The sequence below is a fragment of the Eriocheir sinensis genome, chromosome 3, assembly GCF_024679095.1.
Source record: "Eriocheir sinensis breed Jianghai 21 chromosome 3, ASM2467909v1, whole genome shotgun sequence".
NCBI lineage: Eukaryota > Metazoa > Arthropoda > Malacostraca > Decapoda > Varunidae > Eriocheir > Eriocheir sinensis.
The window spans coordinates 15118943-15132743 of record NC_066511.1 but is presented as its reverse complement, the minus strand read 5'-3'; the positions used below and the strand labels follow the sequence as shown (position 1 = coordinate 15132743).

Below are 13801 nucleotides of genomic sequence, written 5' to 3'. Positions count from 1 at the left end.
TCAGTGTTATCATTATTATTATTAGCATTATTATTGGCATTATTATCACCATCGTTGTTATTATTATTATTATTATTATTATGTCAAGAACGAACGCTAAAGCTCATTAAAATTCGTCCTGGGCTGCGCGGCGTCTTCTCCTCCTTTCCGTCGCCACACACATACAACATTTTCATTGATGCGCATATAATGGGCTCAAGCTGCAGGGATAACGATGGTAATATGATAATAATAATGATGATAATAATAATAATAATAATAATAATGATACTACTACTACTGCTACTATTACTACTACTACTACTAATAATAATAATAATGATAATAATAATAATAATAATAATAATAATAATAATAATAATAATAAGAAGAAGAAGAAGAAGAAGAAGAAGAAGAAGAAGAAGAAGAAGAAGAAGAAGAAGAAGAAGAAGAAGAAGAAGAAGAAGAAGAAGAAGAAGAAGAAGAAGAAGAAAGCCTTAGAAATACAGTTTCCAGGTAGCAAAAAAATAACTAACTTCATGAAAAAAAATGAAATAGTTGGAAAAATTCAAATAGTGGAAAGGAAGTGCGTCACAGCAGACAAAGGTTGAGGAGGAAGAAGAAGAAGAAGAAGAAGAAGAAGAAGATGAAGATGAAGATGAAGAAGAAGAAGAAGAAGAAAAAAGAAGAAAAAGAAAAAAAAAGAAGAAAAGGAAAAGAAGAAGAAAAAGAAAAAGAAGAGGAAGAGAAAAATGGGAGAAGGGAGACAGATGGAGGAGGAAGAGAGAATGACGGAGAAGAAAAATATTAAGACAGAAGAAGGAGAAAACGAAGAAAAAACAAGAAAAATGCGAAGAAAAAGAAGAATACGAATACGGAAGGAGAGAAAAAAGACAAAACAAGAAAAGAAGAAAAAAAAAGAAGAAAAAAAGTTAAACAATCAAAATCATAGTCACAAGAAGAAGAAGAAGAAGAAGAAGAAGAAGAAGAAGAAGAAGAAGAAGAAGAGGCCGGATGCTGCAAGGCAATGATTAGACGTGAGAGGAAGAAGGCGAGAGATAGAGGAGAGGAGAGGAGAGAAAGAGAAGGGGAGAGAGAGAGTTACCTTACATTATCTTCAAGACTTCCAAGAAAACAGGGAATTAGGGAGGAGGAGGGGGAAGAAGAAGAAGAAAAAGGAGGAGGAGGAGGAGGAGGAGGGTAAAAGAAACACCTTATCACAAATGAAGAAGAAGAAGAAGAAGAAACGACAGACATAAAAGAGAGAGAGAGAGAGAGAGAGAGAGAGAGAGAGAGAGAGAGAGAGAGAGAGAGAGAGAGAGAGAGAGAGAGAGAGAGAGAGAGAGAGAGAGAGAGAGAGAGAGAGAGAGAGAATTCCTAGACTTGTAATGGTGAGGCGTGACGTTGTTGGCAGAGAAAAGAGAAGAAGGAGGAGGAAGAGGAAGACGAACAGGGACGAAGTTGACGAGGAGGAGGAGGAGGAGGAGGAGGAGGAACGGAAGGCGGAAGAGGAAGATAAGGATGATGTTGATTATGTACGAATATATAGGAATAGGAGCAGAAAAAAAAAGAAAAAAAGAAGAAGAAGAAGAAGAAGAAGAAGAAGAAGAAGAAGAAGAAGAAGAAGAGAACCGAAAAGCAGGAGAAGGAGGAGGAGGAGGAGAAGAAGAAAGTTAAAAGACTAGGAGAAACTGATATCGATGAAGGGAGAAGGAGGAGAAAAAAACAAGAACAACAAGAAGAACAAAAAACAAACAAGAACAAGAAGAATAAAAAAGAGGAGAAGCAAAGAGGAAGAGAATGAAGAAGAGCAAAAGGCTGACAGGAATCACCAGACCTCAACTAGAAGAAGGAAAACTGTAACTACACAAAGAAAGACAAATAAAACATCAACGGAGCAGCTCAGATCATAGATAGGGATGTTAGGTGGGGTTAGGTTCACAGGAGCTGCCTTACATAGACCTACCAGCCTCTTGCACTCTTCTTATGTTCTTATGTCGGGAGACGCGAAGACGAGCACCCAGCAGGACATAATAAAACAGCGTGGAAATACTGACTTAGGCTGCCCGAGTGACTGCCCAACTGACTTACCGTAAGAGGACACCTGTGGGGCATAGTGGGGCCATCCGGTGATGATGTTCGCACCAGACATGAAGCCGAAGCTGGTGCCCCCGATAAACATGTAAAAATTGACGGATGAGTTGTACATCATGATGGTCTCGAGAGCCGTGGCGAAGTCTGTGGAGGAAAGGAAAATAAAGAAATGAATGATACTACTACTACTACTACCACTACTACTATTACTACTACTACTACTACTACTGGTTTTAGAGTTAGATAAAGCCACCCATTATGAACATGCGTAGTAGAGATGTCAAGGCAATAAAGAAGAAGGAAGAAGAGGAAGGAGAATAAAATAGTACAGGCACATCATGAGAAAAGAGAAGAAGAAGACGAGTAAGTAGTGTAAAGGGATACAGACAGACCTACGAGAGAGGGGACTTTCAGGAGAGGGCGCGAGACTGGTTAATAAAAACATAAAGCCACCCAGCATGAACGTGGAGATGATGGATGATGGGGAGGAGGTGAAGAAGGAAGAAGAAGGACAAGGAAAAGAAGAAGAAAAGAAGAAAAAAGAAGGACTGGTTAGAGTTAAATAAAGCTACTCATTATGAACGTGTGTGGAGATGATGTCAAGGGGGTGAAAAAGGAAGAAGAAGGACAAGGAAAAGAAGAAGAAAAGAAGAAAAAGGAAAAGAAGAAAAAGAAGGACTGGTTAGAGTTAAATAAAGCTACCCATTACGAACTGCGTAGAGATGAAGTCAAGGAGAAAGAGAAAGAGAAGAAGAAGAAAAAAGAGGAAAATGAAGAACAAGAACCAGAAGGAAATACATCAGATATTAATAAAAAAGAGCAGGAACTAGTAGAAAAAGAAAAAAGAAAAAAGAAAACAAAAGAAAAACGAGTACAGAGATAGACAAAATAAGAAAAAAGAAACAAAAACAACAAAGCGTAGACAGAATAACGGTTTACATAATACAGAGAGAGAGAGAGAGAGAGAGAGAGAGAGAGAGAGAGAGAGAGAGAGAGAGAGAGAGAGAGAGAGAGAGAGAGAGAGAGAGAGAGAGAGAGAGAGAGAGAGAGAGAGGAAAAAAAAAGGCATTTCCTATCACAAAACCACAACCTCCAGGACTATACAAGCATACATATATACCATTTCGGCGTCAAAAACTATCCATTCATTTACTACGACTTCCTCCGCTACGCCAGAAAAAAAAGGGGTAAAATAAAACTCGCAGAAAACCTTTGACTTTTACGCGTGTGAAGTCTTGCAAGAAAACATGATCTCAGCTGCCAAATCGCTGACTGACAATTTGCATCCATCCTACCCAAACGATCCCCCCCCCCCCCATCCCTTTTGCGACCCTCCATCCCTCCTTCTTCCTCTCAGTTTGTTTGTCTGTCTGTCTGTCTTTCTTCCTTTCTTTCTTTCTTTCCTCATCGAACTATTTATTTTTCCCCCTTTTCCGAACCCTCCCTCCCTCTCTCTGTCTTTCTTTCTTTCTTTCTTTCCTCACCAAATCGATTTCTTAGTTCCCTTATCCGAACCCTCCCTCCCTCTGTCTTTCTTTCTTTCTCTCTTTCTTTCTTTCTTCCTTCCCTCCTTTCTTCCTTCCTTCCTAACTTCCTTCCTTCTTTCCTCACTTCCTTCTTTTCTACCTTGTCTTATATCTTCACGTGCACCAGCAAAGAAACAGCACCACAACAATCCATGGGGTGGGCGGGGGCGTTCTCCATAGTAATGGATTCAGCAGGTCGGCCACTTTCCATAGAGCTAAGGGAGACCTATTTTCCGGGCGACATATGAATACTGAATGTGTAATCTGGGGGGTGTCAGGGCAAGGCACAGGCTGAGTAATCGGAGGGGACGTGTACAGGATAGCGTGCTGAGGGGAGGGAAGGGAAGGGAGGGAAAGGAAGAGTGGGTAGAGGGAGAGTAAGGAAAGGGATGGGAAGGGATAGTAAGGGAAGAGAATGGAAGGGAAGATAAAGGAAAGCATGGGATGGGAAGGGAAGAGATAGCGTGACAGTGGAAGGGAAGGGATAGTATGGGAAGGGACGGGATAGTAATGGAAGGGATAGTAAGGGAAGAGAAAGGAAGGGAAGATAAGGGAAAGGATGGGAAGGGAAGGGAAGAGATAGCGTGCTGAGGGAAAGGAAGGGAAGGGGAGGAAAGAGAAGGGAAGGAAGGGGATAGTAAAGGAAGGGAAAGAAAGAGATATTAAGGAGGGGAAGGGAGGGGAAAGAAAGGGAAAGGATAGTGATGGAAGGGAAGGGGAGGGAAAAAGGCAAGGGATCAGTGACTGGGAGGGAACAGGGGGAGGGGGGGGGGAGGAGAAAGAAACGGAGAGGAAGGAAGAGGAAAGGGAGGAAAGGCAGGGAGAACAAGAAAAGGAGGGAGGGAGGATAGGGAACGGTGACGGGCTAAATTGAGAACGGAAAGGAGGAGGAGGAGGAGGAGGAGGAGGAAGAAGGGAATAAACTGTGGCTGTCTAGATTTAAGGGCAGGGAGAGGGAGAGAGGGAAGGGGGTCGGAAAGAAAAGGGAAAAGGGAAAGAGAAAGAGCATAAAGAAGTGACTGACTGGATAGGTAGAGAGACAAAGAGGGAAGAAAAGGAAAGGAAAGGAAAGGAGAGGAGAGGAGAGGAAAGGAAAGGAAATGGAGGAAACATTAAACGGTGAATGGAGGGACGGAAGACATGGAAGGAAGAGAGAGAGAGAGAGAGAGAGAGAGAGAGAGAGAGAGAGAGAGAGAGAGAGAGAGAGAGAGAGAGAGAGAGAGAGAGAGAGAGAGAGAGAGAGAGAGAGAGAGAGAGAGAGAGAGAGAGAGAGAGAGAGAGAGAGAGAGAAGGAGGAGGAGGAGGAGAAAGGGGGTAGGTAAAGGCCGGGAATGGATGGATCAAGGGCGTGGAGATAGTGACCGGTGGATGTGAGGGTGAAGGAAGGAAGGAAGGAAGGAAGGAAAGAAGAAAGAAGAAAGGAAAGTAATAGATAAGAAAGAAAAAATAAGAAAGGAAGGAAGGAAGGGAAAAGGATGGATGAACACAGAAGAAATGAAAGGGAGAAAAAGAAGGAAAGAAGGGAAAGGATACAAGGATATAAGCACTCTAGTGGTGAAGAATGGAATGTGGGAAAGGAAAGGGATGAGGAAGAGAGAGTTTGGTAGATGGGTGGAGAAGTAGGAGAAGGAAAAAGGAGCTGGTAGAAAAGGGAAGAGAATGGAAGGAAACGAACCGAAAGGGAAGAGAGGTGAAGTGAAATGAAGAGAAGAGGAGAAAAGAGAAGAGATAGAGGATAAGGTAACGGGAAGGATGTTAGATGGACGAAACAAAGAAACAGAAATTGACCTCTCTTTCGGCCACCTCTTATGGTTCTTTTTTGTAGGAGCAGCGAGTAGCGGGCTTTTCTATTATTGTTTCCTTTTCTTGTGCCCTTGAGCTGTCTCCTTTGTTGAAAAAAAAAAAAACATAAGCTTAACCTCTTGACATAGAAACATCATCACTAACACATGTCCTGAAGGTGAATCTAACAAAACATAAACACTAGCATTACGAAGCATCCCAGTTAACCCACTGACTGAGAACTCCTCCTGGCTATAACGTAACGCACTGATTGTATTTACTGTAACGAGCGAATCAACACGACAGGTTAATCTATTTATAAGGTAATAATAGTGTGTGTGTGTGTGTGTGTGTGTGTGTGTGTGTCGGTAAAGAATGGCCCAGTAATGAACGGACCGGCGCTGCGCGTATGTATATCAGAGACTCGATTAATTTATAGTTCCTGTCCGTGTGTGTGTGTGTGTGTGTGTGTGTGTGTGTGTGTGTGTGTGTGTATGTTGTTGTTGTGGCTTTGTATTGTGCTCTCCATCGCGCCGTGTTTATGAGGCGGGGAACAGCTGCCCGCGGGGAAAAAGGTGGAAATTATACAAGATGATAAAAGGGAGTAATTTGAGGGAGTGTGATCAGAACAAGCAAGACGTAAAAGAAAAGGCATAGTAGTTGAAGTATAGTGGAAAGAAAAAGAGCAAAAGACGGAATGGGTAAATTAGATGATTGAGGAAATTGAAGATGGTAATAAAAGCAAGGGGGATAGATGGATAGATAGATAGATAGATAGATGGATAGATAGATAAATTAATAAGTAGATATAAGAAAAGTAGAAGTATTAGTACCTATTGAAAAAAAATCAAAAGAATAAGATTAAAAAAAATGACTAGGCGAAATATCTAAGAAGAAGAAGAAAAAGTAAAAGAAGAAGAAGAAAAAGAAGAAGATCCAAGAAGAAGAAGAAGAAGAAGAAGAAGAAGACGAAGCATAAAAAGAAAATCAATAATGAAAAGACATACAGGAATAAAAATGAGACAAAAAAAAGTTAAGTGAAGCACCGGGGGGCAGCATGGGCCAAGCAAGAGCCATACATCACGGCAGCCACTATAAATAAAATTCGCCTGCACCACTAACGGGCAGGGGTCGTCAAAGAGGCCCCTCAAGAGAGCCTACCTGCGCTATAGGCAACACATAAAAAATACGAAAACTAGCAAAAAAATAGCAGAATAAAACAGAAAAAAAGATAGAGAAGAAAAAACAAAGAACTCCAAAGAAAAAAAAAGGAAAACATTGAGACATAAAACAGAGGAGGGATGAAGAAAAGAGGAAGGAAGCAAAATCAACGAACGAAGGGAAGGAAAAAAGGAAAGGAAGAGGAAAAAGAAAGAAAAGTCAGTCAGTCAGTGAGGCAAGCAAGCAGAGAGAGAGAGAGAGAGAGAGAGAGAGAGAGAGAGAGAGAGAGAGAGAGAGAGAGAGAGAGAGAGAGAAAACAAAGATAGCGAGTAATAGAGATAGACAGAAACGGACAGACAGACAGAGAGAGAGAGGAAGAGACACAGAAGCAGATACCCAGATAGACAGAGACCGACAGACACATACATACATACATACAGACAGACAGACAGGAGAAGGAAGGAAGGGATGGAACCAAGGAAGCCAGAAGCCCCAAGAAGGTTACCGCAATGTGGCCTCGTGGCTCGCCTCAACTTACTCTCGGGGGACCAAGTAACGTGCACGCCGGAGAGCCAGTGATCGAACCAGCCCGTCCAGAACTCCATCGTCCAGAGGGGGCGGTTGGGCTGCAGCTGCTTCAGGGCGTCAAGGTTCTCAGCCACATTGCCCTTGAAGTTGGCGGTCATCAGCACTGCAAAGAGGGGGACGTTCAGAGGGGGAGGAGTTTATCAAGAGGAAGGAGATGTGAGGAGGGGGTGTAAGGGTAATGAGTTGATGCTGCAAGGTGACATAAAGAGGAGTTTTCAAGAGGATGCATTCAGAAGTTTTTTTTATCAAGAGGAAGGAGACGTGAGAAGGGGGTGTAAGGGTAATGTGTCGATACTGCAAGGTGACATAAAGAGGAGGTTTCAAGAGGATGCATTCAGAAGTTTTTTTTTCATCAAGAGGAAGGAGACGTGAGGAGGGGATGTAAGGGTAATGAGTTGATGCTGCAAGGTGACATAAAGGGGGGGTTTCAAGAAGATGCATTCAGAAGTTTTTTTTATCAAGAGGAAGGCGACATGGGAAGGAAGAAGGGGATGTAAAGAGGAGGAGGGTTTTCAAGAGGAATGTGTTGATACTGCAAGGTGACATAAAGAGGAGGTTTCAAGAGGATGCATTCATAAGTTTTTTTTATCAAGAGGAAGGCGACATGGGAAGGAGGGGAATGCGTTGCGACATGAAGAGGAGACGGAAGAAGAAGGAAAAAGAAGGGGATGTAAAGAGGAGGAGGGTTTTCAAGAGGAATGTGTTGATACTGCAAAGAGAAGATACGGAGAGGGAATGTGAGAGGAATATGACGGAACTGCAAAGATGAGACACAAGGAGGGCTTTCAAGAGCAATGCGTTAGTACTTTTTTTTTCCTTTTTTTTTACAGCAAAGGAGGCAGCTCAAGGGCACAAAAAAGGAAACAATAATAAAAAATAAAAAAAGCCCGCTACTCGCTGCTCCTAAAAAAAAAATCAAAAAAGGTGCCCGAAAGAGAGGTCAATTTCGGGAGGAGAACAAAATATAGGAGAGCTTTAGGTTCTTTGAGACAGCGCTGTAAGAGAACAAAAACAGCATGCAAATGAGGGTGTAGGAATGCCAAGGAAGGAGTTCTGCAAGGTGGTGATGGGAGGGGGAAGGGGGCAAGAACATGTAAGCGAAGGGGTGAAGGGGGTACTGCAAGGGTGATGAAGGGGCAAAATATGTATAGGGATGGGCAAATACAGATGGAGTAAGATAAATAGTTAGATACAAAGGTGAGAGATGGATGAATGGGCAGACTGAGTTATTGATGGATGAGTGGATGGATGGACGGATGGATGCTGGGTGGATACTTGGGTGATATTGAAAGGGACTCTGAAGGGCATGTTAGGTTTAAAGAAGGAAAGGAAATGAAGGACAAAAGGGGATGTTTTGTTTTTGTTTTGTTGTTGTTTTGTTTTGTCCTTTTTTATTTGTTCCTTACCTTTCCCCTGTTTCTCTCTTTCTCTCTCTTTATCTATCTATCTATCTATATATCTGTTCATGTCTTTTTCTTCCTCTTTTCTTTTTTATCTTCCATACATCTTTACATCTATATATACATCTACATTTTAATCTATACACATTCCCATCAAAAAAGAATAGTTTATATTTTGCTTGGCTTGATTACTATACATATATTTCTATCAACTGAGAGGAAGGGAAAAAAAAAAAGTGAACCTAAGACAAAAGATCGCAGAGTCCGTGATCCTCCCAGAAAGTTTGTTAACAGCGACAAACTTGGTAATGACGGAACACAAACTCGGGTCCTCGTTCTGGCCCGACAACAACAGCAGAAGCACCAGTGGCAGCGGCGACGGCGAGGACGAGGAGGAGAGGAGAGGAGAGGGGAGAAGGGAAACGGCCGCCGCGATGCCGCTCCGAACTCGCCGCCGCCAAGAAGGACGCGAGGAGGGGATTAGAAGAGAGAGACCAAGAGAGAGAGGGCAAAGTCGCAACAGAAGATACGGTCCCGCGGCGGATTACGAACACTGGTAAATCTGATGTGACAGGATTGGGAGTTATGAGAGAGAGAGAGAGAGAGAGAGAGAGAGAGAGAGAGAGAGAGAGAGAGAGAGAGAGAGAGAGAGAGAGAGAGAGAGAGAGAGAGAGAGAGAGAGAGAGAGAGAGAGAGAGAGAGAGAGAGAGAGAGAGAGAGAGAGAGAGAGAGAGAGAGAGAGAGAGAGAGATTGCCTTCCCTCCGTCACTCTGAGGATTGTGGAAGATCAGGTTGCGAGGATGTTTTTTGTGTGTTTGTTTCGCTTTTACAATGAACGCTGAAGAAGAAATTGCGTGCAGTTGCTAATAAAACTTTTGGGTGGCTTTTTCTACATCTCCGAGAAGAGACCGTTGATGGCTATTGAGTGCTGTCAGTTAGTATCTAATGTTCATTTTCTCAAGATGTCTTAAGAAAATGAACCTTGGATACCAACTGACAGCACTCATTAGTCCCCAGCGGTCTCCTGTCAGTGATATATTTATAAAAAAAAACTACCAGAGAGCTAAACAACGCTACAACCGCTGCAGATTCCAATAAAGCATGCCGTTATTTTCCTATAGTCATTTTAAACATTCATTTTGCTGCCTTAAGAGAACAGCCACAACGGAAGATTACGAGGATTTTTTTTGTTGTTTGCTTCTACAAAGAACGTGGAAGAAAAATAAATCATGTACAGTTATTCCCTATAGTCGTGTTAAGCATTGATCTTGCAGCACGAAGCCAACAGTAACTACAGAAGCACTTCGTCGAGGGGTCAGAGGTGCTGCCGGAAGGGTGCTGCAGAGTCTCGCTTAGTGTATCGTCATGCTGCCCTGTCGAGCCTGCCGCGGCGACGCACAGTGCGCCTTTATGCTGCCTGCTTGCTGTGGCTGCTGACGCTCCGAATAACCGCCTTTACACGCTGCTCAGCTATGCAAGTCCTGATGGAGGAACTTTGAGTGTGAAGTATGATTACCGCGAAGATGACGTCATTAGAGTGTGTGTGTGTGTGTGTGTGTGTGTGTGTGTGTGTATGAGTGTGTGTATGCATGTATGTGTAGGTGGGTGGGTGGGTGAGTGGGGGGGTGGTAGGTAAGGAGGTGTGTAAGGAAATACAGAAAAGCGAAACAGGAAAAGTTAACCAGGCAAAGCGTCCGGATTAAAAGTGAAAGTTATGAAACAGGTAAAACCGTTGCCTGACTCTGAGGAGGCCGATCAGTGTATCATGTCCCTCGGCGGCCCTCACTCGCACGCTTCCTCCCTCCCTCCCTCCCTCCCCCGCCGCAGTCCCTCACGCTTTTCCTCGGCTAAATCATCACAGCCTCGACAAACAGACGCCACTCACTGAGGACTGCCGCGCCGCGTAAACGTCAGGGGAAAAGTGAGGCGGAAGTTAAAATGTCCAGAGACGAATGCTTCTTAGTGGAAAACACGGCCCCTTAGCTCAACCCGGGGAATCAGGCGAGGAAAAACCCTCCGTCCGGCGAGTCAGCGGAAAGTGTCAGCAAAGAGGACTGCTGGCTGGCCGAGCTGCGAGTAAAATAAAGAGGATGGCGAAGGAAAAAACTGAGGCCCAGACTAGGCGAGGAATGCCGCCGTGAAACGCTCCCAAAGGAAAACTGGAAAATAAGAAGAAATATTCTTTTCGCTGGAAGTGAAGGGGAGGGGGAAGGAGGAGAAGGCGGAAGAGGAGGAGGAGGAGGAGGAGGAGGAGGAGGAGAAGAAGTCAGACGAGGACGAGAAGGAGATGGAGAAGGAGGAGGGAATGGAAACCAAGGACGAATGTAAAAAAAAAATATTTATATGAGAAATAGCAGCCGCCAGTTTCCCTTTGTGTTTTGAATCCGCTGGGAGACCAATGGCTGTTCCGAGCCTTAATCAGATTTTCCATTCTCCCCCAACACGGTGTTTTTAATGCTTGCGACGTGCCTCTCCGGACTAAGGCAAACACACGTCATGCCTGAAATGCTAGGTGTCCGCCGTGAGACAGCAGAGACCTGCTAATCAGTCAGGCACTGGCAGCCGAAACGCGGATTCGGAGAACTAATGGTGAAAGCGGTTACCTGTGGGGGAGGACCAAAGAAAACCAGCCCCAGAATAAGGTATACTAGAGGACAAGGGTACAATGACACCTGGGGAACAAGGCTTGGACGTGAACAGAACAAAGGGTGAACAAGGTATGCTGGAGGACAAGGGCACTAAAGAACACCCGGAGAACAAGACTCGGGCGTGAAAGGGACAAAGGGTAAACAAGGACAGAGCAATAGGAGGACAATATTTGCACAAGGGCTGGTGTGAGGGGGACAAGGGCTGGATGTGAGGGTGTGAGGAGGATGACACTAGTATACAGGCTAAGTGTAAGGAGGAAGACAAGAACTAAGTGTAAGGGGAAGCAGGAATAGGTAGGTAGGTGTGAGGGGAACAAGGACCAAGAGTAAAGGGAACAAAGATTAAGTGTAAGGGAGGATAAGGCTAGGCGTGAGGGGGACCAAAGCTATAGTGTAAAGGAGGTAGGTTTGAAGGGACCATTGCTTTGTGTAAGGGAGAGCCAGAGCTGAGTGTGAGGGGAACCAGAGCTGAGTATGAGGGGAACCAGAGCTAAGTGTGAGGGGAACCAGAGCTAAGTGTGAGGGGAACCAGAGCTAAGTGTAAGGGGAACCAGAGCTAAGTGTGAGGGGAACCAGAGCTAAGTGTGAGGGGAACCAGAGCTAAGTGTGAGGGGAACCAGAGCTGAGTGTGAGGGGAACCAGAGCTGAGTGTGAGGGGAACCAGAGCTGAGTGTGAGGGGAACCAGAGCTAAGTGTGAGGGGAACCAGAGCTAAGTGTGAGGGGAACCAGAGCTGAGTGTGAGGGGAACCAGAGCTGAGTGTAAGGGGAACCAGAGCTGAGTGTAAGGGGAACCAGAGCTGAGTGTGAGGGGAACCAGAGCTGAGTGTGAGGGGAACCAGAGCTGAGTGTTAGGGGAACCAGAGCTGAGTGTGAGGGGAACCAGAGCTGAGTGTGAGGGGAACCAGAGCTGAGTGTAAGGGGAACCAGAGCTGAGTGTGAGGGGAACCAGAGCTGAGTGTGAGGGGAACCAGAGCTGAGTGTGAGGGGAACCAGAGCTGAGTGTGAGGGAACCAGAGCTGAGTGTGAGGGGAACCAGAGCTGAGTGTGGGAACCAGAGCTGAGTGTGGGGATCCAGAGCTGAGTGTGAGGGGAACCAGAGCTGAGTGTGCTGGGAACCAGAGCTGAGTGTTAGGGGAACCAGAGCTGAGTGTGAGGGGAACCAGAGCTGAGTGTGAGGGGAACCAGAGCTGAGTGTGAGGGGAACCAGAGCTGAGTGTGAGGGGAACCAGAGCTGAGTGTGAAGGGAACCAGAGCTGAGTGTGAGGGGAACCAGAGCTGAGTGTGAAGGGAACCAGAGCTGAGTGTAAGGGGAACCAGAGCTGAGTGTGAGGGGAACCAGAGCTGAGTGTAAGGGGAACCAGAGCTGAGTGTGAGGAGAACCAGAGCTGAGTGTGAGGGGAACCAGAGCTGGGGAACCAGAGCTGAGTGTGGGGAACCAGAGCTGAGTGTGAGGGGAACCAGAGCTGAGTGTGAGGGGAACCAGAGCTGAGTGTGAGGGAACCAGACCTGAGTGTGGGGAACCAGAGCTGAGTGTGGGGAACCAGAGCTGAGGTGAGGGGAACCAGAGCTGAGTGTGAGGGGAACCAGAGCTGAGTGTGGGGAACCAGAGCTGAGTGTGAGGGGAACCAGAGCTGGTGTGAGGGTACCAGAGCTGAGTGTGAGGGGAACCAGAGCTGAGTGTGAGGGGAACCAGAGCTGAGTGTGAGGGGAACTAGAGCTGAGTGTGAGGGGGACCAGAGCTGAGTGTGAGGGGAACCAGAGCTGAGTGTGAGGGGAACCAGAGCTGAGTGTGAGGGGAACCAGAGCTGAGTGTGAGGGGAACCAGAGCTGAGTGTGAGGGGAACCAGAGCTGAGTGTGAGGGGAACCAGAGCTGAGTGTGAGGGAACCAGAGCTGAGTGTGAGGGGAACCAGAGCTGAGTGTGAGGGGAACCAGAGCTGAGTGTGAGGGGAACCAGAGCTGAGTGTGAGGGGAACCAGAGCTGAGTGTGAGGGGAACCAGAGTTAAGTGTAAGGGGACAATAGCCAGGTATAAGGGAATAAGGGAACCAGAGCTGGGTATAAGGAGGGACAGACAAGAACCAGATGTAAAGACGGGAACAGGACCTAGGCGTGAGGAGTCCAGCATTCGTCGGGGGGAGCGGAGGGCGAGTTCCTGCCTCCCTCGGCGCGGCGGGGTGCGGGGAGGTCCACTTTAACCAGGGAGTGAGTCATGAAAGGAGACGTCTAGCCTGCCGGAACACCTACTGCCACCCCCACCCTAGAGAGATTTTCCTGGGCGGCGGGGCTTCCGTGTGTGCGTGCGTGCGTGTGGGGGGGGAGGGGAAGAGAAGGGAGTGTATGTGGGAGTGGGGATGGGGTTGGAAGGTGGGAGTATGTGTGGGGGGGAGAGAAGGGAGTGTATGTGTGTGAGGGGGGGTGGAGTATGTGTGTGTGTGTGTGTGTGTGTGTATGTGTGTATGTGTGTGTGTGTGTGTGTGTGTGTGTGTGTTCGTGTGTACCACCTCCTCCTCCTCCTATTATCTGTTGCGTTGGACCCGCTGACCCCGGACCGACCGACAGTCCTCTCCTCCCATGAACGTTCTACTACGCATGACAATGATATTCCTCCACCAGCTAAAAAG

General features: G+C 46.1%; 1 protein-coding gene across 1 annotated transcript in view; it reads right to left on the bottom strand.

Annotated features, from left to right (window-relative positions):
* Positions 1-13801, bottom strand: part of LOC127005649 (beta-galactosidase-1-like protein 2) — a 56026-nt gene that overhangs the window by 26038 nt on the left and 16187 nt on the right. Inside the window, exons 6-7 of the mRNA XM_050874698.1 lie at positions 7081-7233; positions 2071-2217 (exon numbers count right to left, since the gene is read on the bottom strand). Of these exons, the coding sequence (XP_050730655.1) occupies positions 2071-2217; positions 7081-7233 (300 nt within the window). The remainder of the gene's footprint in view (positions 1-2070; positions 2218-7080; positions 7234-13801) is intronic.